Source organism: Salvelinus fontinalis, chromosome 37 (genome assembly GCF_029448725.1).
Source record: "Salvelinus fontinalis isolate EN_2023a chromosome 37, ASM2944872v1, whole genome shotgun sequence".
Lineage (NCBI taxonomy): Eukaryota > Metazoa > Chordata > Actinopteri > Salmoniformes > Salmonidae > Salvelinus > Salvelinus fontinalis.
The window spans coordinates 31,028,821-31,056,578 of record NC_074701.1 but is presented as its reverse complement, the minus strand read 5'-3'; the positions used below and the strand labels follow the sequence as shown (position 1 = coordinate 31,056,578).

The window sequence follows — 27,758 nt, the reverse complement described above, 5'->3', positions numbered from 1 at the left end:
CTGAAAGTCCTCAATGGCGCTGCCCATGCTAAAACAGGCTTTTGGGCACTAGAGTCCTCTATTTAGCTCTATGAGTTGGACATAGAGATCATATAATTCACTATGAATACACTGTGTGCGTAGTAGAACAGGTATGAAGGAGAACCACTAACGTCACTCTCTGGTCTCACTCAGATGCAGACAGCACACTGCCGTCTCATCCTTGCTGTGCACCACCTCAGAGCAGGCGTGAGCCCCGATCCATACGGCCCGGCTCCGGCCTGTCAGTCGTTTCAACTCGCTCGCCAACGATATTCCTTTCCGCCGATCCTCGCGAACAGGTCTGACACAGTCTTCACACTGAGCTGTCTGAGAACATTAAAGCCGTCAATTATGGCTAGCTACTCCAGAGAAATTTTGGTCATTACAAAATAGAGGGATTTGTTAAGATTTGGAGACATTTGCAAACTGTTCTTTTGATTGGGTTGGTCTTGCCATCTTAAACACAACAAACATTTTTACAGTTACTGACAAATTCAATAAATGTGGTCCATGCAGGAAATCTCATACATTTGGCTATCAACAACACTTGAAGTATCACACACGCACGCACACGCACGCACGCACACGCACACGCACACACACACACACACACACACACACACACACACACACACACACACACACACACACACACACACACACACACACACAATGTCCTCATCCTATATCCTCACCTCTTTTCCCAGAGCCTGCTCTCTGAGTCTGAGGATGAACCTCCCCTGTCCCCTCCACCTCCCCTGGGCCTGGAATACACATTCCTGGTCCAGAAGGATCCTCTGGGTGGGTCTGGCAGGGAACCTGCGCCCCAGGGGCTCCTTGACTACCTCCTCTATCAGAATGTAGTCACTGGCGTTGCCCGCTGACAGCAGAAGGCTGGACTGTCTGGCTTTCCTCAGGGTCTGCAAGTTAAATGGAGATCAGGTACACGGTTAAAGGCACGATCTGTAATTATAACAGCCTGCCCCTGCAACTTTGTTTGTTTAGTAAGTAATGGGGTTAGGGAAATGTAACCACTCCCGTGACTGACTCCAATATGCTTACCTGTTGGATGAGGTCATTGCCTGTGATGTGTCTGGGAGCTCTGAGGGTCACTGGTGATTGGTCAGGAGACACTCCATGTACTTCCACCAGAAAGGATTCGTCCTCCAGTCCACAGCTGACCTCCATCTCCTCTATAACTGGCTTCTCGTCATTCACAAGCTGAAACAAAGGTGAATATTAAAGGTATGGTTAAGGTTAAGTCTTTATTAGAGACATCAACAACAGTTAATTCATATCTGCGAAGAATGGCATAATTGGCGCATTCCACACATACATTGAAAGGAACAGGGTCAGTTGCAGTGCAACGCCGCCAGAGCAGTTTTTGGGGTTGAACAAGCTGAACAAGTTGAGTAGATCAAAGAAAAAAATGTCCAATATAATTTGAATTCTAGGCTCTGAAGCAACAAAATTGAAAAACTGTGCAATGACTTTACCAATTGGAAGTCATACATTTGGTCATAAGAGAACGGAACAGTGATTTTGAGTAGGTTGAAATACAACCAGACCGTTTCTCTCGATTTGAGGCATATTCTGCCCAGGTAGCCTTCGTCAGGGTTCCAGCTCTCGACAACCCTGAGTATCTCCTCCTCATGCCTGATCGTCCTCTGCAGGAGAGGCCTCCGAACCTCCCCCCTCTCACCCAGAACCTCACCCTGAGCCTCCCCCCTCTCACGGGGCAATGCCACCCTCTCTTCCATCAGGAAGTAAGAAGAGAGGGATTCTAGAGTAGAGGAGGAGAGGGATGGAAGGATCTGGGAGGCAGATATAGAGAGAGAGAAAGATAGAGATGAAGCATTATATTGCTGCAATTGCACTGTTGAAATGAATCTCGAAGATCCAAATGATCTTAACCCCCCACCAAATGTGTAGAATGCCGAGGTACAGTACATGGTGAATTGAAAGATGACATGCTTACATTGTGTAGGAGCTCTCTGGCAGTGGTCCTCTCACTCACACCCACCACTGTAAAAGGCTCAGGCCCAGGGACTCCATGGACGGTTACCCTGTACTGCACAGCAGCCCTACGCTCCTCAGTGCTGAAGAGCTGGGAGACACACACAGACACACAGACACACAGACAGCGTGAGTTTAGTGGTTAATGCACGGCTGAATCAAAATCCTGCACACCCTGTGGCTCTCAAGGACAGGAGTAGGAGAAAACCCTGCACTACACACTCACCCAAAATACACTCACTGCACACTACAGACTACACACTCACCCACTATACACTCACTACACACTGTAGACTACACACTCACCCACTATACACTCACTACACACTATAGACTACACACTCACCCACTATACACTCACTACACACTACAGACTACACACTCACCCACTATACACTCACTACACACTATAGACTACACACTCACCCACTATACACTCACTACACACCATAGACTACACACTCACCCACTATACACTCACTACACACTACAGACTACACACTCACCCACTATACACTCACTACACACTACAGACTACACACTCACCCACTATACACTCACTACACACTATAGACTACACACTCACCCACTATACACTCACTACACACCATAGACTACACACTCACCCACTATACACTCACTACACACTACAGACTACACACTCACCCACTATACACTCACTACACACTATAGACTACACACTCACCCACTATACACTCACTACACACTACAGACTACACACTCACCCACTATACACTCACTACACACTGTAGACTACACACTCACCCACTATACACTCACTACACACTATAGACTACACACTCACCCACTATACACTCACTACACACTGTAGACTACACACTCACCCACTATACACTCACTACACACTATAGACTACACACTCACCCACTATACACTCACTACACACTACAGACTACACACTCACCCACTATACACTCACTACACACTGTAGACTACACACTCACCCACTATACACTCACTGCACACTACAGACTACAGACTCACCCAATATACACTCACTGCACACTACAGACTACAGACTCACCCACTATACACTCACTACACACTGTAGACTACACACTCACCCACTATACACTCACTACACACTATAGACTACACACTCACCCACTATACACTCACTACACACTATAGACTACACACTCACCCACTATACACTCACTACACACTATAGACTACAGACTCACCCATGATGCAGGCCGTGAACCTGCTGTTCCGCTGTCTTCAGATGTACGGCTGTAGATGAACAGACTGGAGACTGGCAGGACCTCGTTGTGCTGATTCCTCAGCTGCACGTGTCTGTATCCTGCCACACACACCCCCACACAGTTTTGAAATGATTGCCACTGTTAGTATTGGAAAAATAATGTTCTCATTTGACAGCATTGCAACTTCTTCTGCCTTTCTTCTAGTTTTGTTTTATCCATGCTGTCTCTTTTAAACTGAACTTTATATGGGCATAGAATTTTACCCATTTTGTGTGAATTCAATTAGCTAATCAAATTAAAAAAAGTTGTGTTTACCTCCAACAAGCCAGTTCGTCAAATTTCTGCCCTGCTAGAGCTGCCCCGGTCAACTGTAAGTGCTGTTATTGTGAAGTGGATACATCTAGGAGCAACAACGGCTCAGCCATAAAGTGGTAGGCCACACAAGCTCACAGAACGGGACCGCCGAGTGCTGAAGCATGTAGCTTTAAAAATCAAATGTATTATTGTATGAAATATGGATTAAAATGATATGCAGCCATAGTTCTACAACCACTGAACCTTCAAATGCAGCATGCCTACCCCCAGAATAAAAAATAAAAAATAGATTGAATTATTTTCAGTTTTGAAACAGGGTTACAGTATTTTGAAAATGTCGGTTACATTTATTGCACATCAAACTGTCTGACGATACTCATGACTGAAGCCTACCTTCACAGTACGACATTATTCTGGACAAAAAGATCCAGGTGTAATAAGCCTTGAATGGGCATGTGAAGACAAATAGGTACAGGTCATTTGCATGTATCCTATTTGTTTGCACATGGCCATTCCCTTGGTATACAGTATGACCATTCAGTTAGCATTTTATTCATTTAGCAGACACAACTTACAGTAGTGTGTGCATACATTTTCATTTGTACTGGTCCCCGGTGGGAATCGAACCTGCAACCCTAGCATTGCAGGGGCCATGCTCTACCAACTGAGCCAAACGTGACCATTTGGTGCTCATTCAGAGGCATAGCAGAAGTGTTAAAGCTATAGTCCTTAATTAAAACAATAACAAAGCGTCCACCCCACCTCTGTTTTGGTAAAAAGCTGAGGGATGGGCCTGGAGAAAATATAACCACTCTCAAATTCATAGACAAACCTATGGATGCAAGGACAGACCATCCATGAAATCAACATTATAGTTTTAACCATGTTTTGAGGCTATACAGTCTTTGCATTTACATTGTTTACAAACATTGGAGTTAAAACAAGCTTATATTTTTGGTTCCGATGGGATACGACAGTTGAACTAAGCTCATGAGGAATTTCTAAGTTATATTATTACTCTTAATATTATATTCTTCAAGAATCAATAGGTTTATATAATTTATTTACAAGTCCAAAAATGTATGTAGGAACTAAGGATTCTAGCTTTAATGTTAGGAAAGAATGTAGCCCCACTCAGGGGGGTGTTCATGTTTGAAATGTCTCATGTGACAATGAGTCTCTTTTCATCTGAAATGATTATAGCTGTACCAGGCTTGGGTCTTCTAATAAAAACACACTCTTTGTGTGTGTGCCAGTGTGTGGAAGATAAGTCACAGATGAAAAGATGGAGTGTGCATGTGTACCTACCTGTCCTGAGTGCTCTGAGTGCTATGATTCTCTGAGCCGTGGTCTGGGAGCTGTTGTGTTCCACCACGGTAAACCGTAGGAAGGCCAGGTCAGCCATGAGCAGGGGGAGGTGGAAGCTCTGGTTCCATATGGGGTTCAAGGGGTTACGGTGGACGGGTTTGGTGCGGAAGTGACACCCATCAGCCTGCATCCCCAGGATGTCTACCTCGATGCATGGACTGCCTGCTGTAGTCCCTGGGCATAGATTCTGACCAGAGATAATCTGGAAGGAATGGAAAGAGAGAAGGGGGGGATAGGCGAGAGACACCGATAGAGAAAGACGTCAAGAAAAAATGTGTTGCACCAGATGAACTGACCGAAAAAGGAAACCGGTTTACACTGCTCCCTTTGAGGATCACTAGCTACTTGTTGTACACATGTATACATTCAATCCATTACCTCTACTATGTACTCACAGTGAGAGACAACAGGACGGGGCTCATCCCCCTTGGGTCTCTGTCCAGGGGGCAGAAGTGTCCGTAGAGTGGGCAGCTGTGGTCCCACAGGACCGGGGGCTTCAGAACGTACCCACAACCCCTGTTAGGCTCAAACATGGCGGCGTTCAGTTGCAAGGGAAGGTCTGTCAGAGAGAGAGAGAGAGAGAGAGAGAGAGAGAGAGAGAGAGAGAGAGAGAGAGAGAGAGAGAGAGAGAGAGAGAGAGAGAGAGAAAGAGAGAGAGAGAGAGAAAGAGAAAGAGAGAGAAATGTGTAAACTATTGGAGAGACTCAAAAATAGGTTTGTGCACCAAAAACTAGACTTTCAGACAGACAATGTAATTTTCAAGAAGCATGTTGTGCACCAATTACAAATGACTTCTCTGAATCAACTTCTGAAATATTGAATTCGCCGAACCCCTTGTCCCTTCGTACTTTTGACTGAATGCAGACAGGGCCAACTTGTTCTGGCAATAGGCCAAATATCAGTTCCTCATATGAAGCTAGCCAAATGAATTTCCCACTTTCTCCCACATTTGGCATAATGAAGCAAACTTTACTTAGTTGACGACTCCTAGTGTCTAGCTCACCATCGGTCTGGTAGTTGAGAGCGACCAGCTGTATTCCATGCAGCCAGAAGAGTAGGGGACTGGGGTTGGTGGAGTCGATACGTGTGGCTGCTGGGTACGTCCGCAGGAGCTGGGTGCTGGTGTGTTGGATCAGCTTCTGGGCGTAGCGGCGACACAGGCGTTTGGCGGCGTTCTCATTGACTGAGGAGACGTGGTAGCACTTTGGGGTGTGGATGAGGGAGCTGAGGGAGGCATTACAGGTGTACAGAGGGGAGGTGGGTGGTTCTTCCCAGTTGGAACAGGGGCCCTCTGATGCTGCTCCTTCAGATTTAGGGGGAAAGGGTTATGAGAGGGGTGTGTGTGTGTGTGTGTGTGTGTGTGTGTGTGTCTGTGTGTGTGTGTGTGTGTGTGTGTGTGTGTGTGTGTGTGTGTGTGTGTGTGTGTGTGTGTGTGTGTGTGTGTGTGTGTGAGACATACTGAACGCAAAGGGTTTAACTTTCAAATATATCCAAAAGATGTCCAGCCTGTCTAGGAAGAGGTAGCAGACCCTTAACCATTGAGTTAAAACTATTTTTTGATAGCTAGGCATGGGGCAGAGAAGAGTAGTCTACCTCTCCCTGGGGTGCGCATCACTGTCGATGGGTCCCCTGGGACACCTTTCTCTGGATCTTTCCCAAAGATGTACCTCCTTCCCTTTCCTTTAGGAGAAAGAATTTCCTGTCTCTCTTTTCTTTCCCTGGAAGTGGACAGACCTGGGACACACACAGACTCATACCTTCACAAGATCTCACAAGTCAGGAATATTACGTTAACCTCTCGTGAATGTGAGACTGGAACACAAGGCTATTTACAAGGCATTGTATAGTTTGTTTATAGAAGATGATGTAATGTAAGGAAAGACCTGGGAATTTGACAGCTTGGCAGTAGATCACCAGATCTGAGAGCCCCTGGGCTATCTGGCGTCCTTCCTTCTTGCTTCGAGGCAGCTTGAACTCTTCCTCCAGCTCCTTGCCAAATATATGTGTGCGAGTGAGAGAGTGTGTAAAAATCTCATGATGTTATTAATCAAAAATAACGTGAGAAACTGGTTAATTAAGAAAAATTCCAACAAGATAAATACTTTTGTATTCCTATGTCTGCTGGATCCTGAATGGAGGACAAACTCACTTCTCCTTTGTTGTGAGTAGCTCTCTCACATTTCTTCATCTTCTTGGGGACTTCGTTACTGTGTTTGGTCTGTAACTTCTCCCCTGAAAGAGACTTTCCCTCAGGCCTATCCTCCAGGATATTATCTGTATCAATGTAGACATTCCCAGCCAAAGACATTATTATTGCAGTATAAACAAAAACACACATTCATGCAGTGTAATCTAATTTGAGGTTTTCAGTGATCTAAGTAACATTAAAACATGTGGCCAAAAACTATTGGCTTTCAAGCAATCTCTTGTTGTTTTTGACCCACTTGGTAATCAAATTGAGTATCAGTGGGTACTAATTTAGTATAAGAAGCTTTCGAAAAGTCACAACACACAGTCACACAGCCAGTGTACTAGAGCACTGCACAAACAGAGCACAAATCTATTCAGCAAAAGGACAAGCATGCTGTGGAATTGGCAAATCTTAAGTGATTAATTTCATTATTTTTATTACCTTCTGGGAGAGAAGAAGCAGTAGATAAAGCCAGGGCGTCAGCTACAGAGGAAGTGAGTAGGGGGTCCCAGGATAAGTGTCACGTTCTGACCTTAGTTCCTTTTTTATGTCTTTATTTTAGTTTGGTCAAGGAGTGAGTTGGGTTGGGCATTCTATGTTGTTAGTCTATGTTTTGTTCTGTGTGTTATATTTCTATGTGTTTGGCCTAGTATGGTTCTCAATCAGAGGCAGGTGTCGATCGTTGTCTCTGATTGAGAATCATACTTAGGTAGCCTGTTTTCCCACTATGGGTTGTGGGTAGTTATTTTCTGTGTCTGTGTTTCACCATACAGAACTGTTTCGGTTGTTTGTTTGTGCTTTTGTTATTTTGTTCTGTGTTCTGTTGATTTATTAAAAATCTAATTATGGACAATTACCACGCTGCACATTGATCCGATATTTCCTACTCCTCCTCAGACGAAGAGGAGATCCGTTACAGAACTACCCACCAACCAAGGACCAAGCAGAGTGGTAACCAGGAGCAGAGGGTTCTGGATCCATGGACTTGGGAGGAGAAACTAGACGGTAAGGGACCGTGGGCACAGGCTGGGGAATATCGCCACCCCAAGGAAGAACTGGAGGCAGCGAAAGCTGAGCGGCGGCGGTATGAGGTAAGGCAGTGCAACAGGCACGAGAGGCACACGGGCACACGGGGAGATTGGCGGAGTCAGGCGATAGACCTGAGCCAAATCTCCGTGCTTACCGGAAGAAGCGCAGTACTGGTCAGGCACCGTGTTATGCGGTGAAGCGCACGGTGTCGCCAGTATGCGCTCATAGCCCGGTGGGCTATAGGCCAGCCCCCCGCAAGTGCCATGCGAGTGTGGGCATCCAGCCAGGGCGTGTTGTGCCGGCTCAGCGTGTCTGGTCTCCGGTACGCCATTTCGGCCCAGGGTATCCTGCGCCGGCTCTGCGTGCTGTGTCTCCGGGGCGCTGGGAGGGGGCAGTGCGTCCTATGCCTGCGCGCCGCTCGTGCCGGGCGAATGTGTGCATTGAGCCTAAGGGAGAGGTGCGAGTGGTATGCACCAGATCTCCAGTGCTCACCCACAGCCCGGTTCAACCTGTGCCTGCACTCTGGAGGGTCCGGGCTAAAGTGGTCATCCAGCCTGGAGGAGTGGTGCCAAGGCTGCGCACCAGAGCTCCAGTGCTCCCCCACAGCCCGGTCCTTCCGGTGCCTCCTCCAAGCACCAGGCCTCCTGTAGGTCTCCCCAGCCTGGTGGGTCCTGTGGCAGCCCCACGCACCAGGCTGTCTCTCCGTCTCCTTCCTCCAGGTTCTCCCGTCTGTCCTGAGCTGTCAGAGCCGCCCATCTGTCCTGAGCTGCCAGAGCCACCCGTCTGTCCTGAGCTGCCAGAGCCGCCCGTCTGTCCTGAGCTGCCAGAGCCGCCCGTCTGTCCTGACAGGAGCTGCCAGAGCCGCCCGTCTGTCCTGACAGGAGCTGCCAGAGCCGCCCGTCTGTCCTGTCAGGAGCTGCCAGAGCCGCACGTCTGTCCTGTCAGGAGCTGCCAGAGCCGCCCATCAGTCAGGAGCTGCCAGAGCCGCCCGTCAGTCAGGAGCTGCCAGAGCCACAGTCAGGAGCTGCCAGAGCCGCCCGTCACTCCGGCGCTGACAGAGCCGCCCTTCACTCCAGCGCTGACAGAGCCGGCCTTCACTCCGGCGCTGCGAGAGTCTCCCGTCTATTCTGGGCCCGCTGCTAGGGTCCCCAATCTGGGGTCGGTGGCGAGGGTCGCCGCTCTAAAGGCGCCACATAAGTGGGCCAAGACTATGGTGGAGTGGGGTCCACGTCCTGCACCAGAGCCGCCACCGCTGTGAAATGCCCACCCAGACCCTCCCCTATAGGTTCAGGTTTTGCGGCCGGAGTCCGCACCTTTGGGGGGGGGGGGGTACTGTCACGTTCTGACCTTAGTTCCTTTTTTATGTCTTTATTTTAGTTTGGTCAGGGCGTGAGTTGGGGTGGGCATTCTATGGTGTTAGTCTATGTTTTGTTCTGTGTGTTATATTTCTATGTATTTGGCCTAGTATGGTTCTCAATCAGAGGCAGGTGTCGATCGTTGTCTCTGATTGAGAATCATACTTAGGTAGCCTGTTTTCCCACTATGGGTTGTGGGTAGTTATTTTCTGTGTCTGTGTTTCACCATACAGAACTGTTTCGGTTGTTTGTTTGTGCTTTTGTTATTTTGTTCTGTGTTCTGTTGATTTATTAAAAATCGAATTATGGACACTTACCACGCTGCACATTGGTCCGATATTTCCTACTCCTCCTCAGACGAAGAGGAGATTCATTACAATAAGTAGAAGAATTGGGATAATCAACATTATTGCTGTTTGAGGCTGTTACCACAGAAACGTCTCAACTATAAACTGGCATACACTGGGATGCTCTTGGTGTTGTGACCATACCATCAGATAGTGATTCATACTCATAGTCGTATTCATCCTCATCTTCCTCCTGATCCTCAATGGTTGGGAAGGGAGGAGGCATCACACTACTGGCCTGAGAATGCATCTGGGCCAACTGGTGAGCCTGTATCAGGAAGAGTCATTTAGGACAATCTTAGTTCCTTCTAATTATGTATCAGTGTGCCATCATTTTAGGTACATATAGCACATTATATAGATACCGGACTGGATCAACAACTGTTAAAAAAACGTTTGGTCAGTGTGTTCCTTATCAGTGGCCTTGCCTTCTGTTTGAGGATGTCCACAGGCATCTGGTGAGCTTTTAGCTTCTTGTTCTTGAGGAGGATTTTCCCCCTCAGTTGCCATGGTGATGGCAGCTGTGGGTCGTCCGAGAAATCACTTTCGAACAGGAACTTTGTCACCAGCTTATCCCCAAACACCGTCTGTTGAAGGACAACACAAACACACCATCAGAGTTCTAATCTGTTCTGAGGGGAAGAAGGATCCATTGTGATTGACCTGTTAATAGCAATGTAAGGTATATGTTCCCGGGTGGTGGTTCACTAACTCTATGACTACCCTGAACCCTTAACCTCACCCCGTCTCTACTTCCTTTGTTAAACACCAACAAGCATCAGAAAGAGCCCATTTCACATCTCAACATTGAACTAGACAGGACAGTAAGTAGGCCTACTAACCTTGAATATGTCGGCCATCTTGCATTGCTGCGGCAGGGAGCAGTGATTCTCTATGGACAGCATCACAGGTAGGTCAGAGGTCACGAAGGCAGAGCGGTTCACTGCCTCCACCACATCCTGCAGGAACGGGAGATTAACTCAACTCAATAAATTAAATTCAACTAAATTCAACCCAACTAAACTCAATTCAACTCAGCTCATCTCAACCCAACTCAATTCAACCCAAACCAACTCAACTCATCTCAGCTTAGGTAAACTAAATTCAACTCACTTCATTTCAACTGACTTCAACTCTACTCACCTTGAAGGGTATGCGGGTAGTGAGGGTGTGTCCATGGTAGATGATTGGCATGCCATCATCTCCATCCCAACAGTCCAGTTCAACACTCCTACATCCCTGGAGGAGCACCTGAGACAACAACAAACCAAACAATAATGTAGCGACCTGGACACAACATCTGGACACCTGCACAAAACACCTGGACACAACACCTGGACACCTGAACACAACACCTGAACACCTGCACAAAACACCTGGACACAACACCTGGACACCAGGACACAACACCTAGACACCTGGACACACCACCTGGACACAACACCTGGACACCTGCACACAACACCTGGACACCAGGACACAACACCTGGACACAACACCTGGACACCAGGACACAACACCTAGACACCTGGACACACCACCTGGACACAACACCTGGACACCTGCACACAACACCTGGACACAACACCTGGACACCTGCACAAAACACCTGGACACAACACCTGGACACCTGTACACAACACCTGAACACAACACCTGGACACAACACCTGGACACAACACCTGGACACGACACTTGGACACAACACCTGGACACCTGTACAAAACACCTGGACACCTGGACACAACACCTGGAAACAGCACCTGGACACCTGTACACAACACATGTACACAACACCTGGACACAACACCTGGACACCAGGACACAACACCTGGACACACCACCTGGACACAACACCTGGACACCTGGACACAACACCTGGACACAACACCGGACACCTGGACACAACACCTGGACACCTGGACACAACACCTGGACACCTGTACACAACACCTGAACACAACACCCGGACACAACACCTGGACACGACACTTGGACACAGCACCTGGACACCTGTACACAACACCTGGACACCAGGACACAACACCTGGACACTTGGACACAACACCTGGACACCTGGACATAACACCTGGACACAACACCTGGACACCTGTACATAACACCTGGACACAACGCCTGGATACAACACCTGGACACAACACCTGGACACAACGCCTGGATACAACACCTGGACACAACACCTAGACACAACACCTGGACACAATACCTGGACACCTCTATGGCTTGGATCAGAAAGACACAACATCTAGACACATCTATGGCTTGGATCAGAAGTTTTGGATCTCTTGACGGATCTCCGGATCTCTTGACCCGGGTTCAAATCCTGGTAGGGCTTCCCCCCAAATTCATAACAATAAAGGCTTTTCAATGACAGTTTATCACCACAACAGCTGTATTGCTGTACACTCAATCGGTTTGAGTAAATATTACATGGAGTGTTCACGTGTCCCCGTCACGTGAATACCAGTGTTCTGATTGTCACCTGGCTGTACAGCTCCACAGACGACTCTCCCTTGAGTTGGTGGGAGGTCAGGTAGGTGTTGTGTGATGTAGCGATGTAGTAGTAAGACAGAGGGTAATGGAGCTCTTCAACATTCAGCGGAGACTCTTCCAGTTTGGAAGCAGAGTTGTCCTTGTCCATCAGATACCTTATAGCAGGGGAAAACCAACCTGGGTCATTCCTTTTTGGCTCAGTTGGTAACAGCAGGGTCATGGATTCAATTCCCGCAGGGATCACAAATAAATACAAAAAATACTGACCGGGCAAATCCCTCAAAGGACATCCAGCCAATCTGATGCAAAGTGGTAGACGGTTCAAATGTCTAGAACACACAACACATGAATTCAGTGGAAGATTGTTTGCCAAAGGACAAACGCACGCACACACACAGACACACTTCATCGTCACACACCTGGATGATTCTTAGGACTTCATCATGCGAGTGGTTCTCTCCCTGACAGTTGACCAGGAAGTCGTTGAGGTGCATGATGGTCATGCCCAGAGCTCCCAGCGAGGCACTTTCCACGCCAGTACCATTGGTCACGATGCTGGCAGAAGCTATGGCGTCTGAAATATGCTTCTGATTGTCTGACATGTGTTTCATGATCTGGATGGAAAGACCAAGGTCCAGGCCATTACGTGTCAGAAGGTCTAGGAGGGTGGGGAAACACAAATAAAGACAAATATGAGAAATATGAGTAGCTGAGGTTATTTACATACACAGCCCTGATTGGTTGATAGGATGGTCTAGAGCTCACCCCCTTACCCAGATGAATGGTCATTGGTCTATAATAATCAGATCAAATTGCGATGTCATGATCTGGGCCAAAAACTCCATTACATCTCAACATGCTGAAATTCAAGGCATTCAAGTCAGTTTCAGAGTGTTATTTCGACCTCAGTGTGGAAATAAATAAAACAATAAGAATATCATGTTTTTAACTCCACTGCCCCTTTAAGGGCTTTTCACACTGCACAGGCCGTCTTAGCCTAGGGCTCAGAGATCCCTTTAAATTTGTAGTTTGAAGACTGTTATTCCTAGATTTGTACCAGATCTGTTTGTGCTTCTCTCATCAACTCCAGCGGTCCTTGACATGCCAAACATGGCCATACAGCACATACAGATCTGGGACCAGGCTTCATTGCTCCTAAAGAATCTAAATGGAATTGACCCCAACTGGGCAGGTAACTCACCCAGGAAACTCACCCTGGTAACGTACCCTGGTAACTCACATAGGAAACTCACCCAGGAGACTTACCCAGGAAACTCACCCAGGAAACTCACCCAGGAAACTCACCCAGATCTGGCTGTATTCCTGTGACTCTGTCGTCGATGTGGAGGTGAGTGTAGAGAGGAGCAGGCTCAGAGGCATACTGACCACAGGACACAGCATGGGCATCAAACACATTCTTCAGGTCCTTACGACTCCGGATACTACACACCAACATGGGAACAAAAAGTTGGAGGCCCCAATTCACCCAATTGTAGATAATGTCAACTTCCTAGGACAAGCTGGTGCAAATCAAACACACTACTGATAGCCCCATCTGGAAATACACAATCTGCCATTGATTAAATAGTGGCAATTTTGTACACTGGGAAAACACTTGGAAAAACACTGGGAAAATAATAAGGAATCTCACTGCTGTAACAGCTAATAATGTATTACACAATAATACTATATACAGTGCATTCTGAAAATATTCAGACCCCTTCCCTTTTTCCAAATTTTGTTACGTTACAGCCTTATTCTAAAATGGATTAAACACAAATAATTCCTCATCAATCTCCACACAATACCCCGTAATAATAAAGTAAAAACAGGTTCATAAAATGTTGCTAATTAAAAAAAAATATAAACATAAATACCTTATTTATTCGAACCCTTTGTTATGAGACTCGAAATTGAGCTCAGGTGCATCCTGTTTCCATTGATCATCCTTGGGATGTTTCTACAACTTGATTGTAGTCCACCTGTGGTAAATTCAGTTGATTGGACATGATTTGGAAAGGCGCACACACCTGTCTATGTAAGGTCCCACAGTTGACAGTGCATGTCAGAGAAGAAAACAAGCGATGCAGCCCGCAGCATTGAAGGTCCCCAAGAACGCAGTGGTCTCCATCATTCTTAAATGCAAGAAGTTTGGAACCACTAAGACTCTTCCTAGAGCTGGCCACCCGGCCAAACAGCAATCGGGGGGAAAGGGCCTTTGTCGGGGAGGTGACCAAGAACCTGATGGTGACTCTGACAGAGCTCCAGAGTTCCTCTGTGGAGATGGGAGAACCTTCCAGAAGAACAACCATCTCTGCAGCACACTACCAATCAGGCCTTTATGGTACAGTGGCCAGACGGAAGCCACTCCTCAGTAAAAGGACATGACAGCCCGCTTGGAATTTGCCAAAAGACACCTAAAGGACTCTCATACCATAAGAAACAAGATTCTTTGGTCTGATGAAACCAAGATTGAACTCTTTGGTCTGGAGGAAACCTGGCACCATCTCTACGGTGAAGCATGGTGGTGTCAGCATCATGCTTTGGGCATATTTTTCAGCTGCAGGGACTGGGAGACTAATCAGGATTGAGGCAAAGATGAACGGAGAAAAGTAGAGAGAGATCCTTGATGAAAACCTGCTCCAGAGCTCTCAGTACTTCAGACTTGGGCGAAGGTTCACCTTCCAACAGAACAACGACCCTAAGCACACAGCCAAGACAACGCACGGGTGGCTTCGGGACAAGTCTCTGCATGTCCTTGAGTGGCCCAGCCAGAACCCGGAATTGAACCTGATCGAACATCTCTGGAGAGACTTGAAAATAGCTGTGCAGCAACGCTCCCCATCGAACCTGACAGAGCTTGAGAAGATCTGCAGAGAAGAATGGGAGAAACTCCCCAAATACAGGTGTGCCAAGCTTGTAGCGTCATAACCAAGAAGACTTGAGGCTGTAATCGCTGCCAAAGGTACTTCAACCAAGTACAGTATAAAGGGTCTGAATACTTATGTAAATGTGATATCATTATTATTTTTTTTATTTTTTCCGCCTTATCTCAGCTCACTGGTCACCATAGCAACACCCACCTGTAGCACGCGCTCCAGCAGGTACATTTCACTGGTCATCCCCAAAGCCAACACCTCCTGTGGCCGCCTTTCCTTCTAGTTCTCTGTTGCCAATGACTGGAACGAATTGCAAAAATCACTGAAGTTGGAGACTTATATCTCCCTCACTAACTTTAAGCTTTAGCTGTCAGAGCAGCTTACCGATCGCTGCAGCTGTACACTGTCCATCTGTAAATAGCCTATACAACCATCTACCTACCTCATCCCCATATTTGTTTTTGTTTTTCTGCTCTTTTGCACACCAGTATTTCTACCTGCACATCATCATCTGCACACATATCACCCCAGTGTAAATTGCTAAATTGTAATTACTTCACCACTATTGGCCTATTCATTGCCTTATCTCCTTACTTCATTTGCACACATTGTATACAGATTTTTCTATTGTGTTATTGATTGTATGATTGTTTATCCCATGTGTAACTCTGTGTTGTTTTTGTCGCACCGCTTTGCTTTATCTTGGCCAGGTTGCTTGTTCTCAACTGGCCTACCTAGTTAAATAAAGGTGAAATAAAAAAAAATGTGTGTCACACCCTGACCTTAGTTATCTATGTTTTCTGTATTATTTTGGTCAGATCAGGGTGTGACGAGGGTGGGTATGCTTGTTTGTCCTGTCTAGGGGTGTTTGTTAGTCTAGGCATATTGTAGGTCTATGGTGGCCTGAATTGGTTCCCAATCAGACACAGCTGTTTATCGTTGTCTCTGATTGGGGATCCTATTTAGGTTGCCATTTCCATTTTGGTTTTGTGGGTTCTTGTCTATGTGTAGTTGCCTGTCAGCACTCGGTTTATATAGCGTCACGGTCGTTTTGTTAGTTTGTTCAGTGTTATTCCTTCATTAAAAAGAAGAATGTATTCATATCACGCTGCGCCTTGGTCTCCTCAATACGACAAACGTGACAATGTGCAAACATTTCTAAAAACCTGTTTTTGATTTGTCATTATGGGGTATTGTGTGTAGATTGATGAGTGGGGCGGACAATTGTATACATTTTAGAATAAGACTGTAACGCAACAAAATGTGGAAAAAGTCAAGGGGTCTGAATACTTTCAGAAAGCCCTGTAGATAGATAAATGTTGAGTTAGAGGAGATTACCTGAAGGACTTGAAGAGCTCAACAAACTCAGTAAAGCTCATGGTGCCATCTGATACCATGAGGTTCTGGAAGCTCTTTGATTGGCCCTTACCCTGGCTATATAGTGTCTGACTTGACCTATTCCTAAAGCGAGTAGCCAAAGAAAATACACAAGAGATGTTATGTGTACTGAATTCCAGCACAAACATCAGCACAACAAATTAAACATGAAGCATATGCACGCAAACACACACAGAAGAATATACCACAGTTTGTAGCATCTTACCCTGTTTGAGCTTTGTGATTGGAGGCTGAGGAAGAGATGGAGGAGGAAGATGTGCTAATGGCCATGGATCTACTGGTAGAGGAGGAGAGAGGCCCAGGGAAACCATAGGAGCTGCTGTCTTCCTGGTCTTGGTCCATGTTGTCTGTCGGGTCCGGTGCATTCCGCCCTAGGATATCCCAACCACTCGTCACCTTCTGTGACACCATCTCATCGTCTGTGGCATCCCCACTGTTCCCCTGTCACCACACACACACACACACACACACACACACACACACACACACACACACACACACACACACACACACACACACACACACACACACACACACACACACACACACACACACACACACACACACACACACACACACACACAACCAAATGTAGCTATTTTATTGAAACTGACTCAACATGTTCCTCCAACCCAGCTCCAGGCATTTGTGCAGGAGTTGAATCAATCTCTACTGCAAATATGGCTCCTTACCCTGGTCCCAACCTTCTTTTTATTTTTATTGGAGTTAACCGTCTTGTTATTGGTCACAGCTCCAGACTTCTCCATGCTACCAACACCCACACTCCATCTCCTGCCCCCAAACAGCTCGATGGCCTGGGCTAGAGTTGGACCCTCGTACCTGCCATCCTCCTGGAAGAGAGAGGAACATTTTCTTGGTACAAAATGGTAAATCACTCACATCTCCTCCCTCAGAGTTGTGGTGCTCGTGTCCAGAGCTCAGACTCAATTTTCATGACTGGTGACACCATTCACACTCTACCAGTAGGGACTGGAACACTTGACTCGGACCCGAGGTTTAGTAACTTGACTCCATCATTGCAATGCAGTCCCTCACCTGATAGAGGTTAACGTACTTCCTCCGGAGCCACTGCAACCTTTGGTCAGGGAACCTCCTCATCCTCCTGTGAACAGCTAACAGGGACTGCAGCCCAGCGTACACCATCCTAGCTGTGTTTCTCGGGGCCACAAAGTGTAATAACCTGTTGTCTGTTGTATGGAGCCCATAGAGCAGAGTCACCCCACACTCCTCCAGGCTCAGTCCAAATGAGAGCTTGTTCTGCATGCATACCGCCTGAATGTCAGCCCCAGGATGGCCCATGAAGACAGCTTTAGCCACGGAGAGATCCAGGAATCCATCCGCCAGGCTGTTCAGTATGAGCTTCCCACAGTACCCTGACCCAGTGGGGCTCCGGAGCTTTGAGAAGTCAGCGCCAGGGCTAGAACCAGGGAGGCCCTCACTGTGGAGCTTGGCCCAGGTGAGTATACAATTGTCGGGTTGGAGTCGGAGCAGGCAGCGGGCGGTGAGGTGGGAGTCCTGGTCATAGTGGATCACAGTAGCGCCCTGCTGGAGGAAGTGGTGTACGTGGGGGTGGAGGGAGAGGACGTACCAGGGCATGAGCTCTGTACCATGGGAAAAGGCCTTCTGAGTCCTCTCACCCATACCCTGGAAGTCTGGGTCTTTGCCCTGTATTAGGTCAGATAGGTCACCCGCAGACTCGGAGAGATTGCCCACGGTAAACCTGACCAGAGAAGAGTGTTTTCAGGAGAGGAAAATGACCAAAAGAAGCTTTAAAAGGATGCAGATATTTTTATCTACAATAAGACAACAACACAAATATTTCTAAAGAAGCAAAATAAATGATAATGCATTGACAATTATATTAAGAAAAATACGGTGTAATATTGAAACGGGGAGCCAACTTCACCTAGCTTGTATCAGATAGCAGGTGTTGTGGTATCAGTGTTTTCAGATTTTATTGACACTTTCTAGCACAATCAGAGCCAAAATCCAGCACAAACCACTAAAAAGTAGACTAAAATTAGGTGAGTCTACTGTGGACACTTACTGGTTGTGGTTGCCATCCTTGAAGGAGTTTTTACGTGAGCCAGTGATGCTCCCGTCACCAGACCCTCCAGACTCCTCCCAATCCTCAGACTCCATACTGCGGTTGCAGCTACGGATGGTCTGCAGGATGTTGTTGATGGTTGCTTCCTTCTCTGGTTGGTTGAGCCCATCTGGCCCCGCCCGTTGCAGGAAGTTGTCCTGTCCGTTGTAGTCAGAGACAAACTATGCAGTAGCGGTGCGTTGGTAAAATCACCAAGCCAAGCCAGAAAAAAAATCCATATTACAACTGATGTGTTAGTGATAATTGCGTTGTTTACTCTATAACCTGTTAGTTCATATGTCTTGACACCGTGAAGAAGACACAGTGGCAGAATAAATCCAACCACACCTTTGTTTCATCACAAAACCGGAGAGCAACATCTGCATCGGTGATCTGAGCAGATTATGTATTTGATACCATTCCACTGATACCGCTCCAGCCATTACCAGGTGCCCGTTCTCCCCAATTAAGGTGCCACTAACCTCTGTCGAGCTATGTGTTGAAATTTCATCCTCTCAGGCCAAGGGCACAATGTATGAATTTATGGTTCGATCAGAATCGCCTTCATAGTCATTGGCCATTGCGAAGAATTAAGTAAAACCACAAGTCCAAATCCCTATCTCCATCCATGACTAATTTAGGAAATCGCTGGCTAGCCACCGGAGGACAACAACACAACAATTTCAATTGTTTCTGTCAATAACGTTTGGCTTTTAATGTGATGTGATTGGTGTGAAGCCAAATCCAAACTGGCTTCCCTTGACACTTTATTTGCACCAGGACCATTCACAGTTGAGCTGACTCAGTTCAATGCTGATTGGCTATTATTTTTATTTTTTAAATGATCAAGGGAGGCCAAATGCTTGCTTCCCTTGCATTCAATGCTACGGGTGGCAACACTGTTATAGTCATTTAGACCAGACAGCATCAGATTGATGGGCTACACATACAGAGACAGGGGGGCTCTGTTTTGCTCGCTCGGATGCTTTCTCCAGTGAGATACATTCAGCCTCTTGCGAATTGAAGGAAATTGAAGGAAATACATTATTTTGTATGTTTTTTTCTTTGTACATTTTTTGGGATCCATGAATACACAGCAATGAAACTATGGAAAGAAGGCATGGTGGTGTTTAAGATGAGAAAAGTTACTAAAGTATATTTATAATGAGTAGTGTTGTGTGGAGATTCACTTCTGACCTGAATGGATGGTCACAAAAAGGTCAAATGCACTTGATACTTGGATAGAACACATTTAAATGTTGTGTAAAGGAATATCAAAAAAGGAAACAACTGTAGGAAACAGATTCAGTGAAGTCAACACTTAGTAAATGTGGCCCTAATTTCTAAGTATAAGGCCAAGATTCCTCTAGCCTGATCCTAGATCTGTTTGTATGGTCTTGCCAACTCCTATGGTCATTGTCACACAGATATGTGTCCAGACAAAAAATGAACAATTCCTCACCTCCACAGAGTCCTGTGAGCTGAGGCGTGGTCTGAGGTTGATCAGGCTAGCTGCTCCATCCAGGGCCTCCCCTAGCTCTTTCAGAATGACCCCAGAGAAGGGCACCACCCTGCAGCCCGGGGTGTGGAGAGCACGCGAGACCACCTTCCTGTACTCTGCAGACGTCTCGTGGTGCGCCATGGCATCCTTCAGGGCACGCATGGTCTCGATGTTCGACTGCTCCATGAACTGCCACATCTTTAGCACCTTGCGAGACCTGAAGGGTAAGATGGAGGGATGCTGCTGAGTGAGAATGGAAGGGCCAAAAGTGGACAGTTTAGGAGGCGAAGTTGGAGATGAAGACAGAATGAGGGTGAAAGAAAAATGGTGTGATGTTTATTTACTAAACAGGAAATGATAGTGGGGCAGATGGATCCGAAACATATTTGCAAAAATATAAAATCAAATAATCAAATGTTCCCTTGAAGAATTGGTTCTAGCCCTGCTTCTACCTGAGTCCAGCCAGGAACTCCATGACAGTGTTGTAGTTTCCCATGTTCCAACAGCACCTGGCCACGTGGACCAGACATGAGAACACCTCTCTCTTCTCCTCCATAGAACCTGCTGTCAGAATCATCCAGGTCACCCAGGAGCTCACCTGGAAACAGGAAAATACAGTAACTGTAAGTGTGACTAACTGGGTTTGACTCCAGAGTCACCTTTGTGCAACAGGACTGTGTTAGCCCACTGAGCTCAAGCCAAGTTATTAGCTCTGTGAACCAACACTATTCTTCAGGTCCCAGGCACAGTTACTCAACATATAGGTTCAACATGTATTCCCCATGCTGAGACACATTGCAGGTTAGTTAGGTCTCTCTCACCTCGTTGAATCTTGTGACCAGGTCCTCTACTGCGTTGTGGGGCCGACTGCAGCCAGCCATAAGATGGGGTTGTCCAGGTTGGTGTGTCTGCCCCTGAGGATGTGGCTGACCAGGGCCCCCCAGGTCATGGGTGAGGAAGCAGATGTAGTCCAGGGGTAGGATCCGGCTGTAGAGCTGCAGCTCCTGATCCATGAGGATGTAGGCCATCTCCTCCGGGAAACTGACCAGGGGTTGGAGGTCAGACAGCTCCTTGTTGACCTCCGTCAGTGGAGCCGCCGGCACCACGCTGGATCCCACCATGGGGGAGTGCAGCTGACGCTCTGGGAGGGAGGAATAGGGAGAGGGAGGGCGAGGGGTGAAGGAGGAGGGATGGGAGGGTGAGTCAAGAGGGAGTTAAGAAAGGAGTAAAATACTGTGGATTGTTTCTGGACTCCTATATTGACTCTACTGGTAGACACTTCATGTAGAACTGAATCGATCAGATAACGGTAAGCAATATGGTTATAGCCATAGAATTAGGAATTAGAATACTAATAGTAATTTAATAGGATCTCTATAGTAACAGCTGTATCCTACTCTCTGATAAGACAGGTAGTATTTTAACCACATTTGATTAATATACATGTCATATGATTTATTATGTCAGTTTACTTCATTCAATACTTCATCAACTTGAATTTCACAAGATTCATATTGGTTATGGGACCTTTCAGGACAGCCCAGCCTAAGGGACTTGTGGTGATACAGGGAGGAGAGAAGTCATTGACGCCCGTGTTGCCCATGGACAGAACCACTTCCAGGAGGGTCCCTGAGATGTAGGCAGAAATGTCAGTCCTCTGTAGGGTTGCTCGGTAGCTACACGCCCCTCCTCCTTCCGGCCATGGCAATGTGGCCCTCCTGCGACATAGATCCCTCCTCTCGGCAGACGACAGCAGCTTCCTGGAAGACAGGAGTAGAGCTCCTGAACTGGCCACCCTTACTTCAGAACTCAGGGCATGGCATGCCTGGGAAGACATAGAAAGATACAGGGTCGCGTTCAGGAAGGCACACTGTAGCAAACCAAAACAATTATCTGTGTTCTCATTGGATAAGTTCAGGTGGAAGTCACAAAGTTATAAAACCTTTTCTCCCTACTGAACACGACCCAGGCATCTCATCACCTAATCACACCACAGGAGGCTGGTGAGGGGAGGACGGCTCATAATAATGTCTGAAATGGAGTGAATACAGTGGTATCAAAGATGGAAACCTTGTGTTTGATACCATTCCATTAATTCCGTTCCAATCATTACTATGAACCCATCCTCCCCAACTAAGGTGCCTCCAGCCTCCTTGAGAATTACAAACGTACAAGACATACAGTAGCCTTTCTCATAAAAGGTGCTATTATAACACGGTCTCTCTGTGTGTGTGTGTGTGTGTATGTGGGTGTGTGTGTGTTATGTATAGAAACAGGTATAGCCTCTTGTAAATTATTTGTATTCCATTTCCGACCGCCATAAAACTATCTGAAGTGTCTGTGTGCCTCTGAGAGTTGACTTGGCAGTTATTCTGAGTCTAAAATCAATATATTGGAGTTTGCCTAATGAATTTGCTTGGGCATTAAATCAGTGCTGTGAACATGAGGGTTCTTATATAAACAAAGATCTTCGGGCTGATCTGTGTATTTGACTCTCACATTGTAGCATTATGGCATGTTAGTTGTTGGTAAACCCTCTGAACCTGGGAAGATGTTATTTTTTAATTTTTATTTCCTGTTTTATAAGGATCTGAACTTTGGGATATTCTGTCTGTAAATCTCTTGTTTATAAGGATGTTCTCAGCTATCCAGGATTACGGTTTGGGGCCCGTGAAAGGGCGCCTGTGGTGCAACACATTCCCCACCAACACCCCTCCCCAGGACTTCTACCAACCCCCTTTGTGGCTGTTAGTCAGTATAGGGAAAAATGAGAGGAAGGTCAGGAGTTGTACTGTACTGTACACCACCACCCCTGGTGCACAGGAAAGGAGCACCCATGGAGGGCCACCACCACTACTAACCTTCCCACCACCCCTCCCTAGGACTACCACACTACCCCAGGACATTCAGCCCCCACCCACCACCCCTCCCTAGGACTACCACACTACCCCAGGACATTCAGCCCCCACCCACCACCCCTCCCTAGGACTACCACACTACCCCAGGACATTCAGCCCCCACCCACCACCCCTCCCTAGGACTACAACACTACCCCAGGACATTCAGCCCCCACCCACCACCCCTCCCTAGGACTACTACACTACCCCAGGACATTCAGCCCCCACCCACCCCCCCTCCCTAGGACTACAACACTACCCCAGGACATTCAGCCCCCACCACCACCACCCATCCCTAGGACCACCACCCTATCCCAGGACATTCAGCCCCCACCACCAGGAGAGAGAGAGGAGACAGGGAAGTGGATCCAGCTGGCAGAACCTAACAGACAATGTGCTTTAGCTAAACCAAATATTCATAAGATCGAATATTATGAAATTATATTCACATCATCATCACCGGACTTTAACCTCTTTTGGTTCCTTTAAAGGGTATGGAACCCATAGTCATGAATGAATTTATTCTCCCCAACACATAGATGAACACACCAATGAACGGACGCATGCATACACACCACACACACACACACACACACACACACACACACACACACACACACACACACACACACACACACACACACACACACACACACACACACACACACACACACACACACACACACACACACACACACACACACATGTATGTTCATTCTTTAAGAAAGTCTTCCATACTACATACTTCCATATGATATGTGCGGATATCATAAACAGCAGGGAGTCTTCTTCCTTACAGACATTACATTCTGTCTTGTTGAGGTTGAGCTTGAGGTGGTGGAGAGACATCCAAGCTGAGATATCTGCCAGGCACGCAGAGATATTGAGAAAGTAGTTAAGTGTCCTCCACAAAGCACTGATAGGAGAGACCATGTGAGGATGTGACTGAGCTGAGGGACATGGTGTATAGAGAGAAGAGAAGAGGAGGGCCTAGAATGCTCAAGTGTTTTGGAAAGAAAATAAGAAGGGATACTGGTATGTAGTTTTGGTTTCTTGAGGAAGGGAGTGACTCCGCCATTTTGAAATCAGAGGGGACGCAGCCAGTGGTCAGGGATGAGGTGATGAGGAAAGTAAGGAATGGGAGAATGTCTCCAGAGATGGTTTGGAGAAGAGAGGAGTGGATGGGGTTGAGCAGGCAGGTTGACGGGCGAACAGACCTAACTAGTTGCAGGATTTCATCTGGAGAGAGAGGGGAGAAAGAGGTCAAGGCGTAGGGTAGTTCTGTGTGACTGGAACCAGTGGACTCAATAGGCTGAGTGAATGAGGAGCAGATGTCGTCAATCTTTTCAAAGTGGTTGACAAAGTCGTCCGCAGAGGGAGGGGGGAGTGGAGGATTAAAGAGGGAGGAGAAAGTGGAAAAGAGTTTCCTAGGGTTAGAGGCAGAAGCTTGAAATGTAGAGTGATAGAAGGTGGCTTTAGCAGCGGATACAGAGGAAGAGAAGGTAGAGAGGAGGGAGTGAAAGAATGGTAGGTCCTCCGGAAGATTAGTTTTCCTCCATTTTCACTCAGCTGCCCACATCCCTGTTCTGTAAGCTCGCAATGAGTCACTCAGACACGGAGTAGGAGGGGAGAGCCGAGCCGGCCGGGAGGAAAGGGGACAGTACGAGTCATAGGATGAGACTAGGGTTGAAGAGGCAGAACCAGGAGACAGAAGGATTTAACAGAAGGGAGAGATGATAGGATAGAAGAGGAGAGCGTAGTGGGAGAGAGAGAAGATTGCGACGGCACATGACCATCTGGGTAGGGGCTGAGTGGCTAGGGTTGGAGGAGAGGGAGACAGAAAAGGAAACAAAGTAGTGATCAGAGACCTGAAGGGGAGTTGCAGTGAGATTAGTAGGCCTGCAGCCTCTAGTAAAGATGAGGTCAAGCGTATTACTTACCTTGTGAGTTGGAGGGGATTGGGAAAGGGTGAGGTCAAAAGAGGCAAGGAGGGGAAAGAAAGTTGGAAAGAAATTAAACGAAGGCAGACGTCAGAAGTACAAAGAGTGGTGAGCTATTGTCTGGAAATGAATTCATCAAGGTGTCAAGCTCATTGAGGAACTCTCTAAGAGCAAGTGGTGGGCGATAGATGACATCAATGTTAAGCTTGAGCGGACGAGTGACAGTGACAGCATGGAATTGAAATGAGGGGATGGACACGTGAGTGAGGGAGGAAATGTGAGGGAGAAAAAAAAACTCCACTTAGGAGAAATGAGTAGCCCTGTGCCACCACCGCGACGACCAGACGCTCTCGGACTATGAGAGAAAACATAGTCAGATGAAGAGAGAGCAGCTGGAGTAGAAGTCTTCTCTGGGGGGATCCATGTCTTTGTCAGGGCCAAAAAGTCAAGGGTCTGAAGCGTAGCATAGGCTGAGATAAACTTGACGTTCTTGACCGCAAATCGGCAGTTCCAAATGCTGCCAGAGACCTGGAATTCAACATGGGTTTTGCGTGCAGGGTACACTAAATTAGAAGGGTTGCAAACAAGATGTGGGGAGCGTCTGTAAAGCCTACAGGGAGAGGTGCGAACAGGTATAGAAACACACATAGTTGCCAAACCTACAATAGAGCAAAATGAGATCATCAGAAAATAACTAGGTAAGATACAATCTGTGCCCTTGAGACATGGCCACATTGGTAAGAGCCAAAACCCTGGGTCGTATTCATTAGGGAACAAATGGAAGAAAATGGACTGAAACGGGGAGGGACTATACTTGGAATTGTCCAATAAGAGCAGCTTGTTTTTGTTTTCTATTTCAAAATGTTTTCCCTTAATGAATCTGATCAGCATGCACTGCGCTGGACCAGAGGCTTCCACAGATGTTAAGAGAATGGCCGTCAATGGACCTCATTTGTCAAATGATTGTATCATCAAATCTGGTCATTTCACTCAAAGCTCAGGATTTTGGTCAATTTGAAGATGATCATAGGGTGCAACGCAATTGTCTATAGTGGTGTCCTCCCCTCATCTACATTCCCTTCTGTACTGACCATAGGGAAGGTGAGAGCGATATCTTCTTAGTATTTGCATATACCAGTCGGACTGGTCCAGTCCATTTCTTTTACATCAGAGAAGATGAATGTAGGAGATGAGGAGAGGAAGCCTTGGTTATTTAGTGTTGTTGTTATATGTGGTTTTGTACATTTGTAAAGTTTCAATATAAAAACATATCTAGTAAGTTCTAGGCTTGTTGCTAGTATTGTACAATCAGGGTTGGGGAGTAATGGATTACATGTAAGGGATTACAAATAAAACGGTAACTGTAATCCGTTATGTTACCAGCAAAAATATTGTAATCAGATACTTTCGAAAAACCAGACGATTACTTTTAAATTCAGAAAGGATGTTAGCGGAAAAAAAAATCTTTGACACTTCTCTGTTTTCTCAATGACATTCAAATCAGAATTGAAAAAAGGCACAAATGTAAGTTTGTTCCACCTGAGCGAGTCTGACCACAAGTCTGAGACCACTATGATGACACACCAAATGTGTTTGATGGATCGCGGGAAAAGAGCAGGAATAGGTTTTTGTAGGCTACAGTCCAAGCTATGTCTTCCAATTGTCTAACTGCTGTCGTCATCCCAAGATTATCCAACTTTAATAAACGCTTGGATGTAAGGATGTCAGTAGTGGTGTAGTCTACGACGATACGGATATCACTTATTATTGATATCTACATAGCGCATTATGAATCACACTTCTCATTTAGCTATTTGCGCCTTACGGATTGTGGTTGTTGTGGATGGCTGTTCACAAATCTAAATGTGTATTTGAACCCAATAATGGTTGAAGTTTAAGCTGCCTATCAATTATTGTTTTTTAAACCAGTAGACAGCCAGTGAAAAATGCGTATTGCAAAAGCTGCATCGTGCGGATCCAAGCCCATGGAATAAAAGTGGGCTTTTATTGCTCAATCTAATTCATGCTGATAAAAAAAATTCCTAGGCCTAATGGACACATGCTCAAATTTTCACACTTTTGATAGACTTAAAAGGGACAATCTGTAGTTTCTACATCCATTTTTGGATTTATAAATTCTATATATACACTACCATTCAAAAGTTAGGGGTCACTTAGAAATGTCCTTGTATTTGAAAGAAAAGCTAATTTTTTTGTCCATTAAAATAACATCAAATTGATCAGAAATACAGTATAGACATTGTTAATGTTGTAAATCGCTATTGTAGCTGGAAAGTTCAGCATCCCAGTGTCGCCTCTTCATTGTTGACATTGGGACTGGTGTTTTGTGGGTACTATTTAATGAAGCTGCCAGTTGAGAACTTGTGAGGCGTCTGTTTCTCAAATTAGACACTCTAATGTACTTGTCCTCTTGCTCAGTTGTGCACCGGGGCCTCCTACTCCTCTTTCTATTCTAGTTAGAGCCAGTTTGCGCTGTTCTGTGAAGGTAGTAGTACACAGCCTTGTACGAGATCTTCAGTTTCTTGGCAATTTCTCGCATGGAATAGCCTTCATTTCTCAGAACAAGAATAGACTGACGAGTTTCAGAAGAAAGTTATTTGTTTTTGGCCATT

At 46.4% G+C, this 27,758-nt stretch overlaps 1 protein-coding gene across 2 annotated transcripts in view; it reads right to left on the bottom strand.

The window, feature by feature from the left end:
- Positions 1–27,758, bottom strand: part of LOC129836506 (1-phosphatidylinositol 4,5-bisphosphate phosphodiesterase epsilon-1-like) — a 37,553-nt gene that overhangs the window by 1,686 nt on the left and 8,109 nt on the right. For both annotated transcript variants that reach the window (XM_055902789.1, XM_055902790.1), the window contains exons 3-31: positions 21,816–22,113; positions 21,110–21,429; positions 20,741–20,886; positions 20,250–20,505; positions 18,749–18,969; positions 17,737–18,421; positions 17,373–17,531; positions 16,886–17,121; positions 16,621–16,743; positions 13,709–13,845; positions 12,823–13,061; positions 12,671–12,732; positions 12,393–12,558; positions 11,033–11,140; positions 10,732–10,848; positions 10,318–10,476; positions 10,034–10,157; positions 7,117–7,241; positions 6,851–6,956; positions 6,561–6,701; positions 5,971–6,270; positions 5,363–5,526; positions 4,908–5,169; positions 3,264–3,382; positions 2,000–2,128; positions 1,590–1,835; positions 1,084–1,242; positions 717–941; positions 153–348 (exon numbers count right to left, since the gene is read on the bottom strand). In XM_055902789.1, the coding sequence (XP_055758764.1) occupies positions 154–348; positions 717–941; positions 1,084–1,242; positions 1,590–1,835; positions 2,000–2,128; positions 3,264–3,382; positions 4,908–5,169; positions 5,363–5,526; positions 5,971–6,270; positions 6,561–6,701; positions 6,851–6,956; positions 7,117–7,241; positions 10,034–10,157; positions 10,318–10,476; positions 10,732–10,848; positions 11,033–11,140; positions 12,393–12,558; positions 12,671–12,732; positions 12,823–13,061; positions 13,709–13,845; positions 16,621–16,743; positions 16,886–17,121; positions 17,373–17,531; positions 17,737–18,421; positions 18,749–18,969; positions 20,250–20,505; positions 20,741–20,886; positions 21,110–21,429; positions 21,816–22,113 (5,727 nt within the window). In that variant the 3' untranslated portion in view covers position 153. The remainder of the gene's footprint in view (positions 1–152; positions 349–716; positions 942–1,083; positions 1,243–1,589; positions 1,836–1,999; positions 2,129–3,263; positions 3,383–4,907; positions 5,170–5,362; positions 5,527–5,970; positions 6,271–6,560; positions 6,702–6,850; positions 6,957–7,116; positions 7,242–10,033; positions 10,158–10,317; positions 10,477–10,731; positions 10,849–11,032; positions 11,141–12,392; positions 12,559–12,670; positions 12,733–12,822; positions 13,062–13,708; positions 13,846–16,620; positions 16,744–16,885; positions 17,122–17,372; positions 17,532–17,736; positions 18,422–18,748; positions 18,970–20,249; positions 20,506–20,740; positions 20,887–21,109; positions 21,430–21,815; positions 22,114–27,758) is intronic.